Source organism: Piliocolobus tephrosceles, chromosome 1 (assembly GCF_002776525.5).
Source record: "Piliocolobus tephrosceles isolate RC106 chromosome 1, ASM277652v3, whole genome shotgun sequence".
NCBI classification, from domain to species: Eukaryota; Metazoa; Chordata; class Mammalia; order Primates; family Cercopithecidae; genus Piliocolobus; species Piliocolobus tephrosceles.
Window position 1 is genome coordinate 212,164,034 of NC_045434.1, and position 26,054 is coordinate 212,190,087.

General features: G+C 55.3%; 2 protein-coding genes across 10 annotated transcripts in view; one reads left to right on the forward strand and one right to left on the reverse strand.

Annotated features, from left to right (window-relative positions):
- The window catches only part of CLSTN1 (calsyntenin 1), a 101,170-nt gene extending 98,839 nt beyond the window's left edge, over nucleotides 1-2,331 (forward strand). The window contains exon 17 of the mRNA XM_023215297.3: nucleotides 609-2,331. Within this exon, the coding sequence (XP_023071065.1) occupies nucleotides 609-806 (198 nt within the window). The 3' untranslated portion in view covers nucleotides 807-2,331. The remainder of the gene's footprint in view (nucleotides 1-608) is intronic.
- A 102-nt stretch (nucleotides 2,332-2,433) lies between these two features.
- Nucleotides 2,434-26,054, reverse strand: part of PIK3CD (phosphatidylinositol-4,5-bisphosphate 3-kinase catalytic subunit delta) — a 97,454-nt gene continuing 73,833 nt past the window's right edge. For 3 of the 9 annotated variants that reach the window (XM_026447391.1, XM_023215291.3, XM_023215290.2), the window contains 22 exons: nucleotides 19,809-19,981; nucleotides 14,594-14,822; nucleotides 14,285-14,514; nucleotides 13,748-13,927; nucleotides 13,258-13,407; nucleotides 12,746-12,835; nucleotides 11,460-11,681; nucleotides 10,351-10,447; nucleotides 10,126-10,256; nucleotides 9,707-9,757; nucleotides 9,460-9,627; nucleotides 9,115-9,236; nucleotides 8,776-8,919; nucleotides 8,503-8,602; nucleotides 8,212-8,390; nucleotides 8,009-8,121; nucleotides 7,759-7,837; nucleotides 7,072-7,239; nucleotides 6,256-6,379; nucleotides 5,944-6,089; nucleotides 5,429-5,561; nucleotides 2,438-4,385 (listed from right to left, as the gene is read on the reverse strand). In XM_026447391.1, coding sequence (XP_026303176.1) covers nucleotides 4,248-4,385; nucleotides 5,429-5,561; nucleotides 5,944-6,089; nucleotides 6,256-6,379; nucleotides 7,072-7,239; nucleotides 7,759-7,837; nucleotides 8,009-8,121; nucleotides 8,212-8,390; nucleotides 8,503-8,602; nucleotides 8,776-8,919; nucleotides 9,115-9,236; nucleotides 9,460-9,627; nucleotides 9,707-9,757; nucleotides 10,126-10,256; nucleotides 10,351-10,447; nucleotides 11,460-11,681; nucleotides 12,746-12,835; nucleotides 13,258-13,407; nucleotides 13,748-13,927; nucleotides 14,285-14,514; nucleotides 14,594-14,822; nucleotides 19,809-19,949 — 3,135 coding nt within the window. In that variant the 5' untranslated portion in view covers nucleotides 19,950-19,981 and the 3' untranslated portion in view covers nucleotides 2,438-4,247. Of the gene's footprint in view, nucleotides 4,386-5,428; nucleotides 5,562-5,943; nucleotides 6,090-6,255; nucleotides 6,380-7,071; nucleotides 7,240-7,758; nucleotides 7,838-8,008; nucleotides 8,122-8,211; nucleotides 8,391-8,502; nucleotides 8,603-8,775; nucleotides 8,920-9,114; nucleotides 9,237-9,459; nucleotides 9,628-9,706; nucleotides 9,758-10,125; nucleotides 10,257-10,350; nucleotides 10,448-11,459; nucleotides 11,682-12,745; nucleotides 12,836-13,257; nucleotides 13,408-13,747; nucleotides 13,928-14,284; nucleotides 14,515-14,593; nucleotides 14,823-19,808; nucleotides 19,982-26,054 lie in introns of all 9 variants that reach the window. The other 6 variants (XM_023215293.1, XM_023215294.2, XM_023215295.1 and 3 more) reach the window with 5 other exon arrangements.

The window sequence follows — 26,054 nt, forward strand, 5'->3', positions numbered from 1 at the left end:
GCCTACTAAGTGTGGAGATGAGCCGTGCCAGGGCTGGGCGCTCTTGGGCCATGGGACTCCTGAAGGAGTTCTCTGGTGGGGTAGCCGAGGTGCTGTCCCCAGCTGCTTTGTATGTGGGTGACTCCATGGGTACTGACTGGAGCTTTGTTTTCCCTTCACTTCTTTTTTGTTGTTGTTGTTGAGACGGAGTCTCGCTCTGTCGCCCAGGCTGGAGTGCAGTGGCACCATCTTGGCTCACTGCAAGCCCCGCCTCCCGGGTTCACGCCATTCTCCTGCCTCAGCCTCCTGAGTAGCTGGGACTACAGGCGCCCGCCACTATGCCCGGCTAATTTTTTTTGTATTTTTAGTAGAGACGGGGTTTCACCGTGTTAGCCAGGATGGTCTCGATCGCCTGACCTTGTGATCCGCCCGTCTCGGCCTCCCAAAGTGCTGGGATTACAGGCCTGAGCCACCGCGCCCGGCCTTCCCTTCACTTCTGGCTACTCTGTCGCTGGGGAGGGAGACACTGGGGCAAGTTCTCCTTCCTCTGTGGCTGTGGAGAGGAGAATGCCGGGTGACGGGGCTGTGGGCAGGGCCGGACTCATGTGGCCGTGACCTCTCCTTGCCAGACCTACGAGGACCAGCACAGCAGTGAGGAGGAGGAGGAGGACGAGGAGGAGGAGGAGAGTGAGGACGGCGAGGAAGAAGATGACGTCACCAGCGCAGAGTCGGAGAGCAGCGAGGAGGAGGAGGGGGAGCAGGGCGACCCCCAGAACGCGACCCGGCAGCAGCAGCTGGAGTGGGATGACTCCACCCTCAGCTACTGACCCGCGCCCCCGGCCACCTTGGTTTCTGCTTCCAAAGACTCTGCTGCCATCTGTTCTCCCAGTCCCAAGGGTCCACGATGTACAAAGTCATTTCAGCCAGTAGGTGTGCAGACCCCTTCCCGCTACGATCGTCGCCGTGCTTGGTGTGTAGGACCCTAGGCTCCCGCCTGCCCTCTGCCTGGTCGCTCTCTTCAGTCCCACGAGGAGCCGACACGTCCTCTCTGGCCGCCATCCGGCTCGCACAGGGGCCTCGCAGCGCCTCAGGCCCTGCATTTGTGTCTGGAGTCTCCCGCCCCGGGGAGAGGACGCTGGCCCCTCGCACTCCAGAAAGCCATGCCAGCTGGACTCGCTGACAAAGGGTAAAACATGCTCACTCCCACCTGGTAATCATTTTTTTCTTTTTTTAAAAAAAGTTTTTATTTTTTCCAAACTAGTGCATGTATAAATAATGGCAGGATGGGGGGTACTGTGTAGATGAGTAACTGACTTTTTAATATTTTGTAAATAAATCGGATTCCTTGTGTCCTTTGTGCTAGTGTAACCCGGGACTGGAATGTAAAGTCAAGTTCAGAGCTCTGAGCACGGGCTCTTCCCACCGGGCCCTCCCTCCCCCGACCCCGAAGGGAGAGGCCCAGCCCCGTCCCAGCCCCGTCCCAGCCCCTGCTCAGGTCTGAGTGTGGCCGGGAGTCAGGGTCACAGGCCTTTAGCTGTGCTGCTCAAGAGACCGGACCAGGGCCGCCCTTTGGCAGCTACAAGTAGCCGGGCCTCACCTTTGGGATTCGACCTGTTCCTAATTTGGCGTGGGGTCCGGGGGTGCGGGGTCCCTGGCCCCTTTTCCACACTCCCCCGACAGCAGCTCCCTGCGCAGTGGCCTGGTCTCACCGTGTGCAGCCTTGTGGTTTATGCTTAGATGTGCATTTCCCTGCTGGTAAAAGGAGACACTGACAGGTGTCCTGCAGACCGGCTGACCACTCCCTTCGGAGAAGGCAGGAGGCCTGAGTGATCCGTACTCAGAACGTCCAGCAGAGACCCATGGCCTGAAGGCAAAGTGCTGGAATTTTCCAAAACAGCCTGTTCTCTCCTCTCTCCTCCCCAGAGCCCCCGCCCCCGTGGGATGCCTCCTGCCATCGGGGGGGGGGTTGAAATCCCTCTCCCCCAGGAGCCCTGCTGCTGTGCTCGGTGGTAGGGCAAAAGGAGAGAGAACAGTCATGGTCTAGAACCCACATAGCACTTTGCTCTTAGTTACATGTAAACTTTTAGATTTCTAAAACGGGTGGGCAATCATTCTGAATACTGTTCTGTGACCCTGACTGCTGGTTCTGAGGACACTGGTGGCTGTGCTGTGCTGTGTGTGGCCATCCTCCATGTCCTGTCCCTGTAGCTGCTCCGTTTAGACAGCGGACAGACACTCACGCCCAGGGGATGTCCTCATGCTGTCACCGCGCGGTTTCCCTTCGCAGATGTGTATATTGATGATTGACAGGTCAGAAAGTGTATCTGCTACAATAAAGTTCTGGTTCTAACTCCAGCCGGAGCGGGGTTTGTCTTCTCTCCTGTTTTGGTTTTAAACCTGCACTCCCTTGTTTCTTTTTGAGCCGAGAACATAAGAATATAAAAAGGCTTTTTCTTTCTTTTCATCTGCCTTTACTTCTCATTTCAAGGTTTCACAGAGTGCTGGTCTCAACCCACATCAGTGATACTGAACTCGCCCTCCCCAGACAGAAACATGAAATGACTTAAAAAAATAGAAAATACTCTTCTCGCCAGGCACACAAGACTGTACACCCAAACCAGAAACGCTGTGGCTGTGCAAAGTGTGCTCCCACGCCGGCGCACTTAAATAAATAACACACGCACGCACGGCTTTCCCCATTTCAAAAAGGCAGACGGTCTGGTGAGTTTCAGCACTTGCTAGGAACAGGCGTGTGGCCAGGGAGGTGCCCCGTGGGTAGCACTGGCTGCTGACGGACCCCTGGTGGATCAGAACAGAGCTGGCACCTGAGCCACTGAGCAGGCGGCTACTTCTGGCTCTGTTGAGTTTTGGAAGACCTTTGAGAGATCAACAGCATCACCGGGTAGGTCCTGAGTCCACGGTTAATACGTTAGGATCACCTGGGGGCTGCTAAAAGCCCACAGTCCTAGCCCCATCTGCAGAGTTGGCTTCTGAAGGCTGGGAGAAGCCCTGGAACCTGCATTTCTAAAGCTGTTCAAATCCAGGCCTTTGGAGGCTTAAGACTAAGCCTGCACCATTTCAAACTAAACAGAGAGAAAGATCCCAGCATGTGTCCTCGCTGTCACACTCCTGCTACCTGAGCACTCTCACAGCAGGTTCCCAAAGAGATCTGGCCTCATCCTTTTGTTAAAACCTGCTTTCAGAGGTGGCTTAGATAATGGCAGAGTGGGCCGGGCACGGTGTCATGCCTGTAATGCCAGCACTTTGGGAGGCTGAGGTGGGTGGATCACCTGGAGGTCAGGAGTTCGAGACCAGCCTGGCCAACACGTTGGACCCGTCTCTACTAAAAATACAAAAATTAGCTGGCTATGGTGGTGCACGCCTGTAACCCCAGCTACTCAGGAGGCTGAGTACCCGGGAGGCTCAGAACCCGGGAGGTGGAGGTTACAGTGAGCCAAGATTGCACCACTGTGCTCCAGCCTGGGCAACTGAGACCCCATCTCAAAAAAAAAAAAAAAAAAATTGAGATAATGACAGAGTATTCGCCTCTGACCCGCCTTCGCCTTCGTGTGTGACCAGGGTGAGCTACATGAGGCCCAGATCTCTTTAACATGCCCTGAGGTCCAGCGTAGATTCTCCTTCATGGGGCTGGGCCTGATCTGCCCAGTCGTAGAGGTGTGATGAGTCATCTATTATTTTCTTACCTGCAAACAAAAGCACTTCACAGCAGAGAGGTGAGGGAATTCTCGTACCCAAGACCCACTTGAAAAGTGGAGCACAAACATCCCTGAATCTAGAGGGTACCCAGGGCACCTTGGGGAGCTGCCAGAACTCAGTCTAGGGAGGACACGCAGGGTGGGTTGCACAAGGATCAGGGCGTCCTGTCGGACAGTAGGCACCAGGTGACTGCCAGGCGCCAGGACCCAGGCAGGCTGGCGGGAGACCCGGGAAGAAGGTTACCCCGGGAGGAGAACAGTCTTCGCTGGGCCCAGATCCACCAGCCGGAAGACTTGGGGTGACGGTCCTCAGCCGAGAGCCAGGTGCAGCCTCGAGGGGCCCAGCACCGCTGCACAAAGGAGGCATTTCCGTTTATGGCTGTTTAGCTCCTTAGACATTTCAAGTCATAAATAAATAACCAGTGTAAACAAAAGGCAGCTGTGTAGGTTCTTTTTGCAGTTCAGGCTCTTCAGCCCCTTTAGGACAACCAACGTGCCTGGTCCCCACGGCCCGCGGCTGCCTCCTCTCGGGCCCAGGGCTGGGAGGAGCCGCTACTGCCTGTTGTCCTTGGACACGTTGTGGGCCAGCCAGTTCACTTTGGTTTTCCAGCTCTCACGGAGGGCTTCATTAAACTTCACGCGGAAGTGCTTCAGCGCCTCCTCCTCTGTTTTCCCCAGTGCCAGGGAGTCCTGCAAACAAATCACAGTGGTGTCGGCGTTAAGGGGACCCGGACCTCGCTCTGGGATGCGGCCCTCTCTGGGGACTTCAGAGTCACTGCATGAAGGGGTTAGCAGAGAGCCCCCGGCATCTCAGGAAAAGTTCTCTATTCCGATCCCACCCTCAAATGAAGGTACCAAAGACGTCTTGGCCCCCGAGCCCCTCGTTCCCAGGTGACCTCGCCTCCCCCACTGGAGAAGTGGCTCTGGGAGGAGCGTGGGAGCAGCTTCCTTCTGCAGGGACTGGACACCAGAGGGAAGGTCCTGGCAAGCATGTGTGGCCCCAGCAGCCTCACCGCCCCACCCTACGTTCTCACACGGAGAGGACACAGGAAGGGAAAAATATATATAAATAAATATATATATAAATATATAAATATATATATATATATATATTTTTTTTGAGACAGTCTTACTCTGTCGCCCAGGCTGGAGTGCAGTGGCACGATCTCGGCTCACTGCAACCTCTGCCTCCCAGGTTCAAGTGATTCTTCTGCCTCAGCCTCCTGAGTAGCTGGGATTAGAGGTGCCTGCTACCATACCTGGCTAACTTTTCTATTTTTAGTAGAGACGGGGTTTCACCATGTTGGCCAGGCTGGTCTTGAACTCCTGACCTCAGGTGATCCGCCCACCTCGGCCTCCCAAAGTGCTGGGATTACAGGCGTGAGCCACTGTGCCCGGCCGAAAAATATCTTTTAGAAGGCAGAGGGAGCCAGATCTCCTGTGGCCCAATGGATACCTGAAAGCCCCGCAGACCCTGAGCACAGTGGCCCAACCCAGAGAGGTCGCTACACATCTGCCACTAGGTGGAACCATGCCCCGGTGGCTCAACTCTGCTCCAGCCACTTTCCCCTCCACCGCCCACCAACCCTACTGCTGGGTCCTGGGACGGCAAAAGGCACACAGAGCTCAGTGCCCTTTGGGGCCTACTGCACTCAGGGCCCTCCTAGGTCAAATTGCTCAGGGGCAGGCCTTGGAAGGCCATTGGCGACAGAAGACTCCTGCCCGGCACATACCTTGAGGTACTGGATGTCTTTGGAGCAGCTGAGCTCAGGCAGGCCTGCCGCCCGCATCAGGGCAAAGAGGTGGAGGAAGAGAAGCCCGTGGCGCCGCAGGATGGTGTAGGCCCTTTCACAGTAGCCCCTGAACCTGCAGGTCGGGGGCACAGGAGGTGAGGCTCTGGGACCTCCCAGCCACAGGCCAGAGGGCCGCTCTGCATTCAACCAGCCCCTTCCCTGAAGGCACCTGCCCTTGCCCTGGAAATGGGTGGACACAAGGCCCCCAGTTCTTCTAACTGACCCCCATGCCCCAGCCAGCCTCCTGCTAGACGACCCACAAACCGGCCCACATTGCCCAAAAGGGGCACTGCAGGGCGGAGCAGGGGCATGTTCCAAACCCATCACCAGCTGGGGTGAGGGGCCAAGTTTGGGGCTGAGAGCTGAGCCCCATCCTGCACCCTGCCTGGGAACCTCTGCCCTGTTCCCTGGGGTCCCACACTGAGGGGCATCTGGTGGGGCTCAGGCACTCTCACCTTTCAAATTTCTCACTATTATTAGTCTTCCCCTGCTGAATCACATGGACAAAGTCATAGGTGAGGATGAATGGGACACGCTCGCGGTTGATTCCAAACTTAGTCTTGAAATTCCCCAGAAAGTGGCCAAAATCAATGTGGAACAGCTGAGGGGAGAGGAGAGGGGGAGGATTGAGAAGGTGTCCGAGAGGAGAGAATCCAGGGGAGACAGGAAGCCAGCAGGGCTGGGGGACCCCTCACAGAGCTGTGTGCTGGGCAGAAGGGCCAGCAGGCTGGGGTCCCCGCAGCAGCTGCCAGGACCACCCCCTATACCTGCCCACTCTCTCGGATCATGATGTTGTCACTGTGCCGATCGCCGATGCCCAGCACGTATGTGGCCACACAGTAGCCAGCACAGGAGAGGGTGAACTCCTCAATGGCTCGATCCAGGGCCTCCCTGGGTGGGGAAGATTGAAAACCATGGCCACACCATTTTGCAGCTCCTCCTACCAAGAAGTGGGTTATTACTCCCTCTCCCCTTGAATCTGGCCCTGTGACTTGCTTTGACCAACAGAACATGGAGAACACAACACCGGACATCGCTTACAGATGCTACTCCGGAGCCAAGGCCTGAAGACACCTGCAGATCTTGAACCCCACACCCTCAATACAGAGCCATGGAGGGAACGTGAGGCTGCTAAATGAGGAGACCACATGCAGAGAGGCATCACAGACAGCTGGCACCAAGGCCCCAGGAATGAGACGCGTTATCTCAGACCCTGCTGGCCCAGTTAAGAGACGGGGTTTCACCGGGTTAGCCAGGAGGGTCTCGATCTCCTGATCTTGTGATCCGCCCGTCTCGGCCTCCCAAAGTGCTGGGATTACAGGCTTGAGCCATCGCACCCAGCCAAATGGCTGTTTTTTAAGGCCCTGCACTTTGGATGGTGTTGCACAGCAAGAGACACTGATACTTGGGGAACAGAGACCTGCCTCACCCTAACCCAGACACAGGCTGGTCCTCAACTCAGCCAAATAGCCACAGAGATGGTCTGAGGCCCCTCCCCGCTCCTTTGCTTTGACAGGCTAGGCCTCCCACTCCAACGTCTTAGAAAGAAGGTGTGGAGTCTCCTCCCTGGGCCTGAAACCCACCCTGGGTTCTTGGACTTCAGCCAGTTGAGCAGGGCATCCTTGTTGAAGGCAGCTGTGGCTGCCATGTTGCTCTTGTTGAGTTGGATGTTGGCAATGGTGTCTGAGCGGAGTACCACCTCAATGAGGCCTGTGCGGTCCCCGGTGGGGAGGCAGCCGTAGGGGGTCATCCTATGCAAGTGGGAAGAGGGACGGGCAAATGGCATGGTCAAGGGCTGTCCCTGAGGCCACCTGAGCCCCAGAAACTCATGGTGCCCCCAAAAGCCACAGAAGATGCTGTTGCCCACATTGCTAAAAAAGCAGGGGAGCGATGCTGGCTCCTTGGAGATGCCAGCACCAGCACCTGAGGTGCAGAACGCACCATGGCTGAGCTCACATTTGCTTGGAATAGAACCGGCCAGGGGCCTTGGGAGAAGATGCTACTGCTTCCCAAGATGGGCTAAGGGAGCCAGGGGCACCCAGGCAACTAAAGCAACAGAGCAGGGTGCACGCTAAGCCCCAGGAGTGGCCTTCATGCATACTGCTGCCCACTGCCTCCTGGCCTAGAGTTAGACTGCTCCCAGCTCTTCCTAGGACAGCCCTTTTCCCAGCTAAGATGGTCATGCCGCCTTTGACAAGGACCCTTCCAGAGGCACAGACTCCCAGGCTAGGCACAGACACCAAGGGACAACAGGGGGTGGGGCCTCTCACCTCAGGTCCAGCCCCTCCTGCTTCCACAGAACGTCCATGAGCTGGATCATCTGCAGGGTCAGCATGTCCTGCCGGAGGTCTGTGCCACCAGCCAGTGGGAGGAGAAGTATGAGTTTCTGGTAGGTTCTCTGCTTCCAGCCACACCCAAGCTCCTAAGTCCCAGGATTCTGTCTTCTCCACCCCCACTCTAGGAGCACCCCAAGGCCCCCCAGGGCAGCACAAGTGGGGTGTGGGGAGGCCAGGCCCTCACCATCCCCGTTCTTAAAGATGATGCCCACGCTGCCGCCGCTGCCTGCCTCCTCGTTGCTGTACATGATCCACAGGGGCTTCATCTTGGAGTCCATGAAGGTGCACTGCTCCACACTGCCAGGACAGAGAGCGAGCAGTCAGAGGGGGCTCCTTCGCCGGCCTCCCAGGGGTGGGAGGAGCCCTCATGGTGGGGCTTGGGCTCACCAGACTTCAGCCAGCAGGGTGCTGGGGTCGAGTGGGGACTGCAGGTGGGAGAGGGCCTCTAGGTAGGCCTCCTGTCGCATGCACAAGTGCATCAGCTCCTTCGTCTGGGGCTTGGGGGTCTTCTGAGAGCTCAGCTTGACGAAGTCGTTCAGTGCCTTCAGTTTGCTCAGTGCTTCCCCCTGGTGGGCAGATGGGAGAGTGGCAGTGGGCAGGTCCCAGCCTCCGCCAGCCCTGGGGATTCTCAGAGGCTCAGGGCCGCCCCCTGCCCACCCCCAGGGCCCTGAGCCTCACCTGCTTCATCAGCACCTTCATGTGGTGGGTGCTGCCCCTGCAGTAGGCCTCCAAGATGAGGCCGAAGCGCAGGGCCACTGACGGCACGTGCATCTCGGAGCTGGAAGGGGAAGGGAGGGCTGAGCCTCACCAGGCAGGACCACGCAGCCCCTCCAACCCAGTAGGACCTAGCGAGGCCAGGACATCCAGGCCTGCTGGAAACGTCCCCCTTGGCCTTCCGGGGAGACTCAGGGGCTGGGATTCCCACAGAACGGCTGGGGCGAGTCCCGCTACCGGAGGTGCCAGAAAAGGAAGTGGCCGATCTTGCGGTTGGCTAGGGCCCGGTCCAGCAGGAATTTGGTCAGCTCGCAGTCCAGGTAGGACTCGTACTTTAGCACCTGCACCAGCTGCAGCAAGTACTGGAACAGCTCGTCGTCCCTGCAGGGAAGGAAGGCGCTGGGGCCTGGAGCTCCCTGACTCAGGACAGGACGGAGCTCCCTCGGCAGCCAGAGGGAGGCCAGGCAGGAGGGAGCAAGCCCACGGGAAGGTTCAGGCCCCACCCAGAGCCCATGTCCTGGCAGCCAGGACACAGCTGCCCTCTGGAGAAGTGGGGAGTGCCCAGCGGGGACTCACGTCAGTTTCCGCAGCGACTTGATGGCGAAGGAGCCTACGTGGCAATCGGGGAAGCTGAAGTCCAGCAGCTCCAGGGCGCTCAGGACAGGCAGCTCCGGCCAGGAGCACAGCAGGTAGAGCATCTGCGGGGAGCAGGGGCCGAGGTCAGGCTTCAGAGTGGCCGGGGTCAGGGTGGAGGTGGCCGGGGTCAGGATGATGGCCGGCCAGGGTCAGGGTGAGGGTTGGCCGGGGTCAGGGTGAGGGTTGGCCGGGGTCAGGGTGAGGGTTGGCTGGGGTCAGGGTGGTGGGTAGCCAGATGCTGTGGTCTGTCCCCAGCTCCACCCTCAGATGCCCCTCCCCACCCACCTGGGCCACATCCTCGTGCTTGTTCCACTTGGTGACCAGCAGCAGCCGGGCTAGCGCCTCCGGGAAGTGCTCCTGGACTTCGTGCCGCAGCTTCCACACCAGGTCCTTCTCATGCTCATACAGCTCCCCAGACCCCCGCCGCTCCAGGATTTCCCGCAGCTGCAGCTGCTGAGGGGTGTGGGCAGGGGTGAGGGCTCTGGCTCCATGCCGGCTCCTTGCCCCCACCCCACACCCCCACCTCACTCACCTCCTCCTCAGTGACATGTACACACTCACTGTGCCGCCCCAGCTCCAAGATCTGCAACAAACAGTTGCACTCAGCGTCCCCCGGTGCCTGGACCAGCCCAGGCAGGACCCCCAGGCAGGGGGTCACCACCCCGATCATACTTGAGGGGGCGCTGTCCCGTGCATGGAGGCACATCCACAGCAGCTCTGGCCTCCCCCCACGACATGCCCAGAGCATCCCCCCCAGCAGCTGTGACAACCGAAAATGTCATCAGACTGCGCAGTGTCCCTGCAGGGAAAATGGCCCCTGGGAAGACCCCAGATATGCCTGGTAGCCCAGCCCCAACGTGGCCACGGAGCACTCTCTGAAGAGCTCCAGGAGCAGGGCCAGGAGAACTCCCCGTCAGCCCCTCAGCCTCACGTGACGGGGCCCCCACTGACCTTCTCCAGGGCGGGATAGTACACGGGGTGCGGGGCCACCTCAGGCAGGCAGATGAGCAGGGCGGCGGCGCTATCCGTGTTGGGGTTACTATGCACAGTGCCTGTGGGGTTCAGCAGCTCGCCCTTCTCATCTGAACACAGGGGCAGAGGAAGTTGTAGAGGGGAGACCAGCATCTCTGGGACCCTCACATTCCCAATGCCTCTCCCTCCCGGGCCTGGGCCGACCTGGGACGGAGGGCCACATGTAGAGACAGCGTTCCCCAGTCTTAAGCTGGTCCTTGTAGTCAAACAGCATGAGGTTGGCCCAGGCAATGGGGCAGTCCTGCAGGAGGACAGGGCAGGTGAGGACAGCCACTCCGGGGCTCCAGACCCAACTTCGCTGCCCTCCCCCCGGCACCCCACCCGAGAAGACCCAGAGCCCAGCTAAGGTCTCCCCACCAGACCCCTGGGAGACCCTGCTTGGGGAAGGAGAGGAGTCACTTTTTCCTCTTTCCTCTGAGGGCTCCAGAGGTGAAGCCAGCCGACATCTGCTGCCCCATCCTGCTCCCACTCTCACCCCTCTTCAGGCTTTTTTTTTTTTTTTTGAGACGGAGTCTTGCTCTGTTGCCCAGGCTGGAGTGTAGTGGCGCGATCTCGGCTCACTGCAACGTCCGCCTCCTGGGTTCAAGCAATTCTCCTGCCTCAGCCTCCCAAGTGGCTGAGATTACAGGCATGCACCACCACGCCTGGCTAATTTTTTTTGGATTTTTAGTAGAGATGGGGTTTCACCATATTGGCCAGGCTAGTCTCAAACTCCTGACCTTGTGACCCGCCCACCTTGGCCTCCCAGAGTGCTGGGATTACAGGCATGAGCCACCACGCCCGGCCCTCCTGGCTTCTTGAGAAATTCCCAAACAGACGGCACAGCCCAGAGGCCAGCCCAACCCAGCTCAGCGCGGAGTGAATCAGCCCCAAGGGGAGCCACATCCTGGGACCATGACTCAGCACCCAGCCACTGCGCCTCCAGGCCAGCCACTGAGTCAGGCTTTTCTGCTCCAGGGATGACACTGTGCTTATCCTTCCATCCCAGGGCACTACCTGCAGGTTCCTGCAGGACCACAGCCTAGGCCAGATATTCTGAGGCAGCATGCACAGGAGCCCAGGAGCCCAGAGTGTCCCTCGAGCAGGGCTGGTGGCCACACTGGGGTGGACGAGGAGGCTGGGGTCCATAGGCAATCCCAGGACTCCCATCTCCAGGCTGTGTGCTTGCCGGGAGGAGAGTGGTGAGTGGCCCAGCAAGGGGCTGCGCTGGGTCTCCGGGGCCTGCACCCCTCCCCGCCGGCCCCGGGACTCACCGCCTTCTTGCACTTCTTCTTGGTGGAGCGAGCCTTCTTGGCTTTCTCGATCACGGCGTACAGTGCGAAGCAGAGACGGGCCATGCGGGGCAGGTCGCAGATGTTGATGTCGAACTCCAGCCGCTGCTTCCACACAGGTTCCGAGCACACACTCACCTCTGTGCTGGACACCGTCTTGCACAGCATCTCGTTGCCGTGGAAAAGCCCTGCCTGCACCACCAGCTGTAGAAGGTGCCAGGATGAGGGGTGAGGGGTGAGGAGGCCCAGCCCCTCTCCCCTCTGCTTAAGGAGGTGTCAGTCTCCCCCTTGCATGTCCTCAGGTGGGTCTGAACTCTACTTCCCACGCGAAGGAAGGTGGTGCAGCACAGGGAAGGCCTGAGGGGCACGCGTGGCCCTGGGGTGAGGGAGGATACCATGGGCTGGGTACGGGTGCCCTTGTCTCACCTCCCCCAACTCTGGGGACCTCGGGGCATGTCCATTCCCCACTCCAGGCTTCAGTTTCCCCATCAGGGATCCGGAGCTCCAGGGACCCTTGCTCTAACATCCTAGGGCTCCCCGACCTCTCAGATTCCCAGGAGCCCATGCGGGTGGGGAAGGACTTTTCCTGCCACCGGAGGTCTGGCCCCCTCCAATTCCATCTGACACCACCACCCTGGAAGTCCTGATCCACTCCCCCTCGATTCCTGCCAGAGGAACCCAGACCTGCCCTGCTTATACAATTTCCCCAGTGAAACACGCTCCAGGCAGGAGAGCCAACCTGAGGACTCAGGTATCATGTCCTGCAAATTGGACAATAAAACCCATGCCTGCAGGCTGCTGTGATGGAGTGCGTGAAACTGTGAAGACAACAGGGAGGTGGGCTGAGCCCCCAGGGGTTGAGGCAGGAGCAGCCCTCACAGGCTGCAGGCACCGTCCTGGTGCCTCCAGGGAGCGCCACAGCCCCCAGCCCAGCTGGACCCAGCCCCTCTTCCATGCCCGGCCCCTCCCCCAGCTCTGCAGTCCCGGATCCCTGGGCTGAACCTGGCCCCACAACCTCCACCAAAGCCAAATACCCAGAACGCTGCTTGGCCCACGTTTCTACGAATCGGCCTCCAGGGCCGGCTGGCCCGCCCCCCTTCCCACTTCCTGTTTTCAAGCTGCTCACAGCGCCCCAGGCAGGGATGCTGGGTAATGTGGTCAGGTGGCTTTCATGTGATCCCCCTCCTTCCTCTGCTGCCCCTCCGGGATACAGCCACCTTGTTGGTGCAAAAACACAGTGTCTCCCCCACCTATCCCAGGAGCCCCACCTTCATCCGCTCGTCGGCGTTCACTTTGCTGCCCTGGATGAGCTCGATGCAGAACGGCTGCTCCAGGGACCACAGGGACACAGAGGAGGGCTGGGGGCCGGGGAGGCAGGGCTGTTAACACGGCTCAAAGAACAGCTTGTCTCCCTGGCCGATGGTGAGGCCCGTGACCACTCGGGGCGGGTGAGAGGGTCACAGGTTTGCGGCCAAGCTTGGGCCTGTCCACAATGCTATCCTTTACCAGAAAACCTGCCATGCGGGCTTCCCAGGGGGGCCCAACACCCCTGAGCTCTGCAGAGGAGAAGGGCAGCCGGTGAGCCAGGCATGGGGCTGCACCCACAGCGGTCCCACAGGCTCCCAGCCCAGGACGCTGGGCAGCTGTGTTGGCTTCCCCAGCTCAAAGCCCCAACCCTCCATACCAAGGGCCCCTGGACCCATGGCCAGTAGCACCTGGAGTTGAACGCCAGGCGGGAAGAAGGGGTGGCTCGGAGGGGAGGCGGAAGGCGCCATCTCACCTTCTTTGCGGGAATGGGAGGCGGTTTGGCACGTGGTTTCTGGACCTGGGGAGCAGGGTTGCTCTGCTCATCCCGTATGGCGAGGATGGAGGAGGAATGGACCATGGTCAGGTGAGGGGTCAGCCCACTGTGCAGGCAGCTGCAGATGTACTGAGACGGGGCGCAGGGTGAGCGGCCGGTGGGGCGGCCCCAACCACTCCCTGGACACCAGGATTCCCAGGATCCCCCAAGCTGCCCACTGCCTGTCTCAGGCCTTGGGGGAGGGGAGGACTTCCTGCTGGTCTTTCCTGCCCCACCTCCACCTCCCGAAGACAGAGCCCATCCTTGTGCTCTCAGAGAGGGCCAGCCCTACCAGGGGATGCTCTGGTGGTGACCTAAAGGCCTGGCTCAGCAGGCTCAAGATGCGCCCAAATGTCAGCTCCCCAACTCCCACCCAGGACCCGTCCGGGGCGGCGGGAGCCCCAAGTGCAGCAGGCCTCAGCGGCCTCACCTGGAACTGGCAGAGCGGGTAGCTGCCGTACAGGTACTCATGCCTGCCGTTCACCTGCAGCGTGTAGTCTTCCGGCTGCTCCACCAGCGGCTGCCGGAACACCGTGGCCTTCTTCCGCAGGGCACAGGCCATCAGCGCCAGCGGCACGTCCTTGGTGGACACCTGGAAGGTGAAGCTCTCCTGTGGGGAGGAGGGAGGTGAGTCCTCTGCCCTCGAGGCACCCCGGGGTTCGGGGGCACAGGGCAGGGTTGCCTATTTGCCCCCAAGGACAGGGTCTGGGGAGTTCACGGACGACACTGGGAGATACTTGTTCAAAGAATGAACTGCCGCCCAAAGCCCCGCACCACTTGGTTATCCTGCCACGTCGAGCTTGCCTGGGAGGACGTTCAGCTGAGCCCTACACATGCACAGACACCTGGCAAACACCATCTGATGCCACTGGGGGAGGGGGGCCTGCGGGTGACTGAGGAGTTTCACGGAGGAAGTGCTCCCCATGGACAGAGCAGCCTGGACGCCGCAGGCTACGAACGGGCTCACCTCGCTGCCCTCAAACTTGACGTTGACTAGGAGGGCCCGGTTTGGGAGCCGCAGGGTACCAGGCCCCCAGGTTCGAGCCGAGGGCTCCAGCTGCAGGGGGAAGCTGTACTGCAACCAGGCCTCCCAGCCAAGCTGCTGCCGGCGGGCGGCCGCCTCCTCGCAGAACTGGCACATCTTGGCACGAAAGTCGTTCACTTCTGGGTCGCACAAGGAGTCAAACTCGTGGAGGCCTGCGGGGCGGGGAGGGCTGGGTCAGCGGGCAGGGCAGGCAGGGCCAACCCGGCCACACAGCCCACCTGGCAGGGCTACCTTTGCCGATGAGGAGGCTGATCTGCGAGTTGATGAGCTTCTTCACGCGGTCGCCCTCGCGGGCCACCAAGCGCAGGACAGGCAGGAAGGGCTGCACGTCGCACAGACGCCGTTGCTCATCCTCCAGCTCCTGCTGCTCCGCCGTCTGGTTGATGCAGGTGAACACATAGGCCTCGGGGCCACTGAGCATGTGGAAGAGTGGCTCATACTGGGCGCGGTGCCACAGCAGCTGGGGGGACAGTCACCGGTAAGCCCCTCCACCCAAGGCAGCCACTGGGAGGTGGGAGGCTGAGGGCGGATGAAGAGCTGGCCTCCAGCCTGGGGGGTCCAAACCTCCCAGAGGGCAGAGGCAGACCCCAAGATCTGCGCTCTCTGCAGCCCCCCGGGTGCTGACCATGGGTGGACAGGCTTCTCCACTGCTGCCCTTCTGTGGGGGCTGCTGGGAGGTGCTGAGATCTGGGGCTGGCACCACGTCCTACAGGCTCCCCTCCCAGAGCGCAGGACTACCCTAGGTCACTCCAGAGATGGGTGGCCATGACCTTCACGCAGCCCAGCTAACTGTCCTGGGGTTCTTCACCTATTTATTTTATTTTTGAGATGGAGTCCCACTCTGTCGCCCAGGTTGGAGTGCAGTGGCACAATCTTGGCTCACTGCAACCTCCGCTTCCCATGTTCAAGTGATTCTCTTGCCTCAGCCTCCCGAATAGCTGGGATTATAGGCAGGCACCACCATGCCTGGCTAAATTTTTTGTATTTCTTTTTAGTAGAGACGGGGTTTCACTATGTTGGCCAGGCTGGTCTCAAACTCCTGACATCAGGTGATCCACCCGCCTCGGCCTCCCAAAGTGCTGGGATTACGGGTATGAGCCACCGCGCCTGACAACCCTGATTATTAAATGTTGGTAACGAACTCAAAAATATTTAACACAGCAAGGGGGCCCAAAGAGAATTCTCCATGGAGTATATGCCCTGGGGTGACAGGCCTCCAGCTCTCCCAGGCAACAAGCAGTTGAAAGGTTTTCACTGAGTCACAAAGAAGATGGGAAAGGAGGGAAGTTCCCAGTGTTGCTACCAAGGGCAACAGCTAACTATGGTCTGTCAAGCAGTGAGACGGCGCCAAGCTGTGACAGTCCAGGGACTGTCTAGCAGCTCTATGTGCTGGCCTGGAGGGGTCCAAGGTATGTCATTAAGTGAGGGGAAAACCCCAAGATCTAGAGCAGCAGGTGTGAGTCAAGACCATTTCCATTAAAACACAAAACAGGCCGGGTGCGGCGGCTCACACCTGTAATCCTAGCACTGGGAGGCCGAGACAGGCGGATCACAAAGTCAGGAGATCGAGACCATTCTGGCTAACACAGTGAAACCCCGTCTCTACTAAAAAATACAAAAAAAAACTAGCTGGGCAAGGTGGCGGGCGCCTGTAGTCCCAGCTACTTGGGAGGCTGAGGCAGGAGAATGGCGTAAACCCGGGAGGCGGAACTTGCAGTGAGCTGAGATCCGGCCACTGCACTCCAGCCTGGGCGACAGAGCAAGACTCCGTCTCAAAAAAAATAAAAAACAAAAACAAAACACAAAAACCCTAATAAACATACTGATTAACATAGGCCAGGGGTTAGTAAACTACCGTTTTCCTGGTCAAATCCACCTGCCACCTGGTTAACCCCACAAAGCCACGCCCCTTCATTTACATATCACCCAGGGCTGCTCCTGTCCTGTGGTGGCAGGACTGAATCATCGTAACAGACAACAGAGCCAGCCAGCAAATGCTAAAATATTTACTATCTGGCCCCTGGGATAAATACAAATATGAAGAATCAGGACCAAATCGAGATGTGTATGCTATGCCTCTGCACTGTTTGCATTTTAATAACCCACATGCACAGCTCTGTAAGTGGAAAAATAAGACTGATTTAAAATGACATCTAGGTCAGGTGCGGTGGCTCACTCCTGTAATCCCAGTACTTGGGAGGCTGAGGTGGGAGGATCACTTGAGCACAGGAGATCATGGCCAGCCTGGGCAACATAATAAGACTCCATCTATACAAAAAATAAAAAAATTAGCTGGTTATGGTGGCACGCACCTGTGGTCCCAGCTACTCAGGAGGCTGAGGTGGGCGAATCATTTGAGTCCAGGAGGCTGAGCCTGCCGTGAGCTGTGATCATGCCACTGCACTACAGCCTGGATGACAGAGCAAGACCCTATCTCACAAAAAAAAAAAGTATAAAAATAAAAAACTAAAATGGTATTTGTAGCTTGGGCAACATGGCAAGGTCCTACCGCTACAAAAATAAATAAATAAAATTAGCCAGGCGTGGTGGTGTATGCCTGTAGTCCCAGCTACTCAGTAGGCTAAGATGGGAAGATCGCTTGAGCCCAGGAGGTCAAGGCTGCAGAGGAGCTAGGATTATGCCACTGCATTCCAGCCTGGGCAACAAAGTGAGATCCTACTCAAGCAAAATAAAATACAATGGTATCTATATAAAGTTAATAACGTGAATAAGATGTTATATCGTTAACTCAGAAAAAAAAGATATGAAAGGTCATAATCAGAATTATCATAAAAAACAACACTATACATAGAGGAGAAAACAGGCAATAGCCAAACTATTCACTGTGGTTGTCTCATATGGCTGGATCAGAGGTAATTTTTTTCCTTTTTCCACTTTTTCTTCTTTTCCTACATTTTATTTTTTATTTGTGTTTGTTTTTGTTTATTTATTTTTGTATTTTACAGATGGGGTTTCACTCTGTCACTCAGGCTGGAGTGCAGTGGCGGATCATGGCTCACTGCAGCCTCAAACTCCCAGGCTCGAGTGATCCTCCTGCCTCAGCCTCCTGAGTAGCTAGGATTACAGGCACATGTCACCACACAGGCTAATTTTTTTTTTTGAGACATTGTTTTGCTCTTGTTGCCCAGGCTGGAATGCAATGGCCCAATCTCGGTTCATTGCAACCTCCACCTCCCAGGTTCAAGCAATTCTCCTGCCTCAGCCTCCTGAGTAGCTGGAATTACAGGCATCCACCACCATGCCTGGCTCATGTTTTGTATTTTTAGTAGAGATGGGGATTCACCATGTTGGTCAGGATGGTCTCAAACTCCTGACCTCAGGTGACCTACCCACCTGCACCTCCCAAAGTGCTGATAAGAGACGTGAGCCACCATGCTTGGCCCTGGCTAATTTTTTTATTTTTTATTTTCTGTAGAGGCAGGGTTTTGTCATGTTACCCAGGCTGGTCTTGAACTCCTGGGCTCAAGCAATTCTCCTGCCTTAGCCTCAGAAAGTTCTGGGATTATAGGCATGAGCCACCATGCCCAGCCTTTTCCTAAATTGTAATGTCCATATTATTCTTCCAATGGAAGGAAAAAGAAACTTAATTTTTAAAGACATCTCCCAGGAAGAGAAGAATAAAAAACTCTCAAAGATGATCCATTACTTCTTTCATTTGTTTTCCCTGCTCCCAATTATAGCTTTTAAAATTCTGGGATAAGGGCCAGGTGCAATGGCTCACGGCTGTAATCGCAGCACTTTGGGAGGCCGAGGCAGGCAGATCACTTGAGGTCAGGAGTTTGAGACGAGCCTGGCCAACATAGTGAAATCCCGTTTCTACTAAAAATACAAAAATCAGCTGGGCATGGTGGCACGTGCCTGTAGTCCCAGCTACTTGGGAGGCTGAAGCAGGAAAATCGCTTGAACCCGGGAGGCAGAGGTTGGTTGCAGTGAGCCAAGATCACACCACTGCACTCCAGCCTGGGCAACAGAGTGAGACCCTGTCTCAAAAAATAAAAATAAAATAAAATTCTGGGATAAGATCCTGCCCTCCCACAGCCTAATGCATGATCCCTCAAGTCCCATGCTTAGTAAGGGGCACAAGCCCTTTTGGTCACAAGACAATATCCACCAAATATCATCCACATATTTTATCCTTTGACTCAGCAGTCCATCCTGAAGAGTATTCAACAAACCAAAATCTCTTTCCAAAGATGTTGTTTACAATTAGCCTATAGTCCCAGCTACTCAGGAGGCTGAGGCAGGAGAATGGCGTGAACCCAGGAGGCAGAGCTTGCAGTGAGCCGAGATCGCTCCACTGCACTCCAGCCTGGGCGACAGAGCAAGACTCCATCTTAAAAAAAAAAAAAAAAAAGCCGGGCGCGGTGGCTCAAGCCTGTAATCCCAGCACTTTGGGAGGCCGAGACGGGTGGATCACGAGGTCAGGAGATCAAGACCATCCTGGCTAACACGGTGAAACCCCACTTCTACTAAAAAATACAAAAAACTAGCCGGGCGAGGTGGTGGGCGCCTGTAGTCCCAGCTACTCAGGAGGCTGAGGCAGGAGAATGGCGTGAACCCGGGAGGCGGAGCTTGCAGTGAGCTGAGATCCGGCCACTGCCCTCCAGCCGGGGCGATAGAGCGAGACCCCGTCTCAAAAAAAAAAAAAAAAAAGATGTTGTTTACTATGGCAACAGCTTTAAAGACAAAAGACCTGTAAACCACTTAGGCAGCCTTAGGATGGAGTGTGGTTTCAAATATGATGGCACATTCTAGCCTGGGCAATATGGTGAAACCCCATCTCTACAAAAAATACAAAAAAAAAAAAAAAATTAGCTGGGTGTGATGGCACGTGCCTGTAGTCCCAGCTACTCAGGAGGCTGAGGCACGAGAATTGCTTGAACCTGGGAGGCGGAGGTTGCAGTCAGCTGAGATCATGCCACTGCACTCCAGCCTGGGTGACAGAGCGAGACCGTCTCAAAAACAAAAACAAAAAACACCATTATTGGCCGGGCGCGGTGGCTCACGCCTGTAATCTCAGCACTTTGGGAGGCCCAGGTGGGAGGATCACCTGAGGTCGGGAGTTTGAGACCAGCCTGACCAACATGGAGAAACCCCGTTTCTACTAAACATACAAAATTAGCCGGGCATGATGGCGCATGCCTGTAATCCCAGCTACTCAGGAGGCTGAGGTGGAAGAATCGCTTGAACCCGGGAGTTGGAGGTTGTGGTGAGCCGAGATTGTGCCATTGTACACCAACTTGGGCAATAAGAGTGAAACTCCGTCTCAAAAAAACACACACACATACAAAAACCCCATTATTTATCTCTTAAAATTCTCATCTGAGGATCCCAAGTCTGAAAAGCAATGCATCTGTCCATCTGTCTGTCTGTCTCTCTCTCTCTCTCTGAGCACCAAGGTCTGAGGACCGGATGGAGGCTGTACCTGCTTGATGGTGCTGAGGTTGGCATTGCGGGACACAGGGAAGTTCAGGTAGACCCCTGTGGGCAGCAGGAAGTCAACCACGATGCTCTGATTCTCCTCCTTGGTCCAGAATTCCATGGGGCAGTCCACCCCAGGGGGCATCCTGCGCTGTTACTTCCCAGATGCCAGTGGTCCTAAAAATGAAGCAATGGCAAAATGAGCTACCTCAGCTGGGCTGGGTGAGGCCTTTGGAAGGGACTTCCTGGAAAACAGTGGGGTCCTTGGACGGCAGGAAGCTCAGCAGTGAGTTCCCGAACTGCGGGCACAAAAAGTTCGCCTCTCTCAGGGCTTCGTCCTGCCCAGGGTGGCTTGTGGCTCCTACCACTCCGAGCCACGGCCTCAGCTGCCTCTTCTCCCAGGCAGACACTGCATGTCCTCCCCACAGCAGCACTCACAGCAAACCATCTTTCCTCAGGAACACACATCCATGAAACCCAGTCATGGCCACCAGCTGGCACAGAAGGGAGACGGCAGGACAGCTGGTCAGGGACCCTGAGACCTGAGAGGCCGAAGGCTGCAGTTCTTAGAAATACATTTTGATTGACTGATTGATTGACTGATTGAGCCGGAGTCTTGCTCTGTCACCCAGGCTGTAGTGCAGTGGCACTACCTGGGCTCACTGCAATCTCTGCCTCCGGGTTCCAGAGATTCTCCTGCCTTAGCCTCCCAAGTAGCTGGAATTACAGCATGTGTTACCACATCTGGCTAATTTTTATACTTTCATAGAGACAAGGTTTCACCATGTCGGCCAGACTGGTCTTGAACTCCTGACTTCAAGTGATCCGCCCACCTCAGCCGCCCAAAATTCTGGGATCACAGGCATGAACCACCATACCCAGCTGTGAAATAATTTTTTGAAACAGGATTTCAATTTGTTGCGCCAACTGGAGTACAGTGGTGCCATCATAGCTCACTGTAACAGAAATTCCTAGGTTCAAGAGATGTTCCCATCTCACCCTTCCAAGTAGCTGGGCCTACTGGTGCGCACCACTAAACCTGGCTAATTTTTAAATGTTTTGTAGAGACAGTCTCACTTTATTGCCCAGGCTGGTCTTGAACTCCTGGGTTCAAGGGATCTTCTCACTCTGGCCTCCCAAAGTACTGGGATTACAGGCATGAGCCACCACACCCAGCCTCTTTGAAACTTTCTGACCAGAAACCAAAAGGCTTAAAAATGGCTTTGGTCATCTAATAATTGGTTAAAATATTCCAATCAGGCCGGGCGCAGTGGCTCATGCCTGTAATCCCAGCACTTTGGGAGGCCCAGGCAGGCGGATCACCTAAGGTCATGAGTTCAAGACCAGCCTGACCAATATGATGAAACCCTGTCTCTACTAAAAATATAAAAATTAGCCAGGCATGGTGGTGCGTGCCTGTAATCCTAGCTACCCAGGAGGCTGACACAGGAGAATCACTTGAACCCAGGAGTTGGAGGTTGCAGTGAGCTGAGATCGTACCACTGCACTCCAGCCTAGACAACAAGAGCAAAACTCCGTCTCAAAAAAAAAAAAAAAAAATTTCATACCAAACCCTCCAGTCATACGCACCCCCAGTAACAAAATGTTACAAACACAAAGGACCTGGTGAACCCCCTCTTCCAGGTCCCCTTCTCCCTTCCCCACCTCTAGCCTACTCCACTGCAGGTTAGCAGTACCTGGAGTCTGATTATCATTTCCATACATGTTTTTTGTTTTGTTTTGTTGAAACAGAGTCTTGCTCTGTAGCCCAGACTGGAGTACAGTGGTGCAATCTCAGCTCTTGGGTTCAAGCGATTCTCCTGCCTCAGCCTCCCAAGTAGCTAGGATTACAGGCACCTGCCACTACGTCCAACTAATTTTTTTTTTTTTTTTTTGAGACGGAGTCTCGCTCTGTTGCCCAGGCTGGAGTGCAGTGGCGCGATCTCGGCTCACTGCAAGCTCCGCCTCCCAGGTTCACACCATTCTCCTGCCTCAGCTTCTGAGCAGCTGGGACGGACTACAGGCACGCACCACCACGCCCGGCTAATGTTTTGTATTTTTAGTAGAGACGGGGTTTCACCGTGTTAGCCAGGATGGTCTCAATCTCCTGACCTTGTGATCTGCCCACCTTGGCCTCCCAAAGGCTGGGATTACAGGCGTGAGCCACCACGCCTGGCCCTAATTTTTGTATTTTTAGTAGACAGGGTTTCACCATGTTGGCCAGGATGGTCTCAAACTCCTGACCTCAAGTGATCCACCTGTCTTGGGCTCCCAAAGTGCTGGGACGACAGGCATGAGCCACTGAGCCCGGCCTCCATGCATGTTTTTATATTTTTATTATACCAACACGTATCCACATCCAATTCCCAGTACTACCGTGTGCTTTAACTCTGCGTACGGTCAGGCATGGTGGCTTACGCCTGCAGTTCCAGCACTTTGGGAGGCTGACACGGGTAGATGAATTGAGGCCAGGAGTTCGAGACCAGCCTGGCCAACATGGCAAAATCCTGTCTCTACTAAAAATACAAAAATTAGCTGGGTGCGGTGGTCCATGCCTGTAATCCCAGCTACTCGGGAGGCTGAGGCATGACAATCGCTTGAACCCACCCAGGAGGCAGAGGTTGCAGTGAGCAGAGATTGTGCCACTGCACTCCAGCCTGGATGACAGAGTGAGACTCTGTCTCAAACAAACAAACAGTCTGCATGTACACACAGTCTTCTGCAACCTGCTTTGGTCACTAACTGTGCTATTTTTTTGTTTTTTGTTTTTTTCTTTGAGACAGAGTCTCGCTCTGCTGCCCAGGCTGGAGTGCAATCTCGGCTCACTGCAAGCTCTGCCTCCCAGGTTCACACCATTCTCCTGCCTCAGCCTCCCGAGTAGCTGGGACTACAGGTGCCCGCCACCACACCGGCTAATTTTTGTATTTTTTAGTAGAGACAGGGGTTGCATGGTGTTAGCCAGGATGGTCTTAATATGCTGACCTCATGATCCGCCCGCCTTTTTTTTTCACATCCGGCCCTTTTTTTTTTTTTTTTTTGAGATGGAGTCTCGCTCTGTCACCCAGGCTGGAGTGCAGTGGCACAGTCTCAGGAGAATGGTGAGGCAAGCTCTGCCTCCCGGGTTCACACCATTCTCCTGCCTCAGTCTCTCGAGTAGCTGGGACTACAGGCACCCGCCACCACATCGGCTAATTTTTTGATATTTTTAGTAGAGATGGGGTTTCACTGTGTTAGCCAGGATGGTCTCGATCTCCTGACCTCATGATCCGCCTGCCTTGGCCTCCCAAAGTTCTGGGATTACAGGCATGAGCCACCACACCCGGCCCTCACTGTGCTGTTCTTTAGATTTACCCAGGCAGACACACGTGGCTTTAGTTCATTTGTTTTATCTCTTGCACAATATTTCATTGTGTAAAGAAGCCACAATTAGAAGAGATCATGTCCTTTGCAAGAACATGGATGGAGCTGAAGGCCATTATCCTCAGCCAGCTAATGTAGTAACAGAAAACCAAACACCATATGTTCTCACCTATAAGTGGGAGCTAAATGATGAGAACGCATGGACACACAGAGGGGAACAGCACACACTGGGGCCTGAGGGTGGAGGGTGGGAGTCGGGAGAGGATCAGGAAGAATAACTCATGGGTACTAGGCTTAATACCTGGGTGACGGCATCATCTGTATGACAAATCCCCATGCCACAAGTTTACCTATATAACAAACCTGCAAGGTACCCCTGAACTTAAAATAAAAGTTACATGAAGAAAAAGGAAAAATGTGGGCCGGGCGCAGTGGCTCAAGCCTGTAATCCCAGCACTTTGGGAGGCCGAGACGGGCGGATCACGAGGTCAGGAGATCGAGACCATCCTGGCTAACATGGTGAAACCCCGTCTCTACTAAAAAATACAAAAAACTAGCCGGGCGAGGTGGCGGGCGCCTGTAGTCCCAGCTACTCGGGAGGCTGAGGCAGGAGAATGGCGTAAACCCGGGAGGCGGAGTTTGCAGTGAGCTGAGATCCGGCCACTGTACTCCAGCCCGGGCGACAGAGCGAGACTCCGTCTCAAAAAAAAAAAAAAAAAGAAAAGAAAAAGGAAAAATGTAACACTCAAGAAAAAAAAAAAAAAAAAAAAAGAAACCACAATTTATTTACCCTCTCTCTTGTTGATGAAGAGGAAGGCTGGTTTCTACTTCTCTTGGTTACTTTTAACAATGCTACAATGTATGTTCTTGAATACATCGCCCTGTGCTCATCTGAGAGTGCTGAGTGTTGCCCAAGAAAAAGACAAGGGGAACCACATATGTCATGTCCAGCTTACCAGAAGCCATTTTAAAAAGAATGAAAAGGCTGGGCTTAAGGTGGCTCATGCCTGTCATCCCAGTGCTTTGGGAGGCCAAGGTAGGAGGATCACTTGAGGCCAAGAATTAGAGACTTAAAGATCACATTCTCTTGGATTTAAAAGACTTGTAAAAATAGTTGAAAATAAATATTTGGTTTAAGGCAGGTGTTCTTTGGGTGGCAGCACTGGCTGGGCCCAGGCCTCACCGTCAGCTGGACCCCAGCTGCCCTGAGGAACGAGAGCTGCACATCTCCAGGCGTTGCCACTGCTGACTGCCACTTCCTCTGATTGCAAAACCACATCCTACTTTGGGTTCCTCTTGCTGAGAATGGCCAGACCAAAGTCTTCCTTTTTGTTTCAAAACTTGGGGGATCGGCCGGGCGTGGTGGCTCACGCCTGTAATCCCAGCACTTTGGGAGGCTGAGGCAGGGGGATCACTTTCAGTTCAGGCGTTGGTGACCAGCCTGCGAAACATGGCAAAACCCTGTCTCTACACAAAATATAAAAATTAGCTGGGCATGGTGGCTCATGCCTGTAGTCCCAGCTAGTAGGGAGGCTGAGGCTGGAGGATTGCTTGAGCCAGGGAAGTGGAGGCTGCAGTGAGCTGAGATTGTGCCACTGCACTCCAGCCTGGGCAACAGAGTGAGCCCGTCTCAAAAACAAAGCAAAACAAAAAAACGACTTGGGAGAGAGCCAGGAATCCTGGAGAATCCACTGACGATATGAAATGGGCTTTGACCATGCTTGGAAAGTCAGGGGCAGCTTTGGCCACTCAGTCTGGTGAGGCCCAAGATGAACACATGAGGCATGAGCTCCCAGGGACTCCAACCCACAGCCTGGGTTCCAGGAAAACACACCCCTCAACTCTCCTGCCCCTTAGCACTCTGGAAATGAAGGCTTCAACTACACCTTACCGAAATGGGATATAGGGAAATACTTTCCCAGAAAACCTCATTCCTAATAGAGAAAGTCTCAGACTGGTCTGCACAGGACATCAAATGCCAGGTCCTGTCACCACTGAGACAGGACGGGAGAAAGTGGAAGTGCCTTCCCTCTCTCTGGGCCAAGAACCTCTCTCTAGCCCAGTGGCCAACCAGCCCTAACTCTTCCCTGAATGAAGCCCAGAACCACAGCTCTCCAGTATATATGGGACAGAGATCCCAGTGAGTACAGGGACTTCAGAAATGTCCCAAGAATGCAAACCAGAACAACCACTTTGGAAAACCGTTTGGCTGTATCTACTAAAGTTGAACATGCCTATGCCCTAGGACCCAGCAATTCCGCTCCTAAGTATACACTCCAGAGAAATGCAAATACATGTCTATTTATCAAAAGACACAGGCAAGAGTGTCTATGGCATCACTACTCATGATGGCTCCGAAGCGGAAACTTCCCAAATGCACATCAACAGAATGGGGAATGGCAAAATAATGTGTGCCACTCTCTCTGAGCAGAATGTTATATAGCAATGAGAATGAACAGTCTACAAGTCCACACAACAGTATCAATGACTCTTACACACATAAAGCTGGGCAAAAGAAGCTGCCCACAAAAAAAAATCTGTGCTCATGATTCCAGCTATACAAAGAAACAAACAGAGGCAGAATTAATAAATCTATGGTGGCAAAAGAAGAAATAGGGGTTACCCCAGGTTTGGGGGAGAGTGACTAGAAGGGTGCATGGGAGGCTCCTGGGTGCTGGTAACTTTATGTTTTTGTTTTTTTTAAATCTGGGAGCCAGGGACTTTTCAAAAACTCAACACACTCAGTCTAAGTGGTTCTGATAAGCTGACTTCACTCCTAGCTACCTGGATAGCCTGAGACTCAGACACAGCCAATCAGGGGCCTGAGTCTGCCCGGGCCATGGGGATTGGCTTGGAGGTGGGAGGGAGACTTAGGCCCAGCCAATCACTG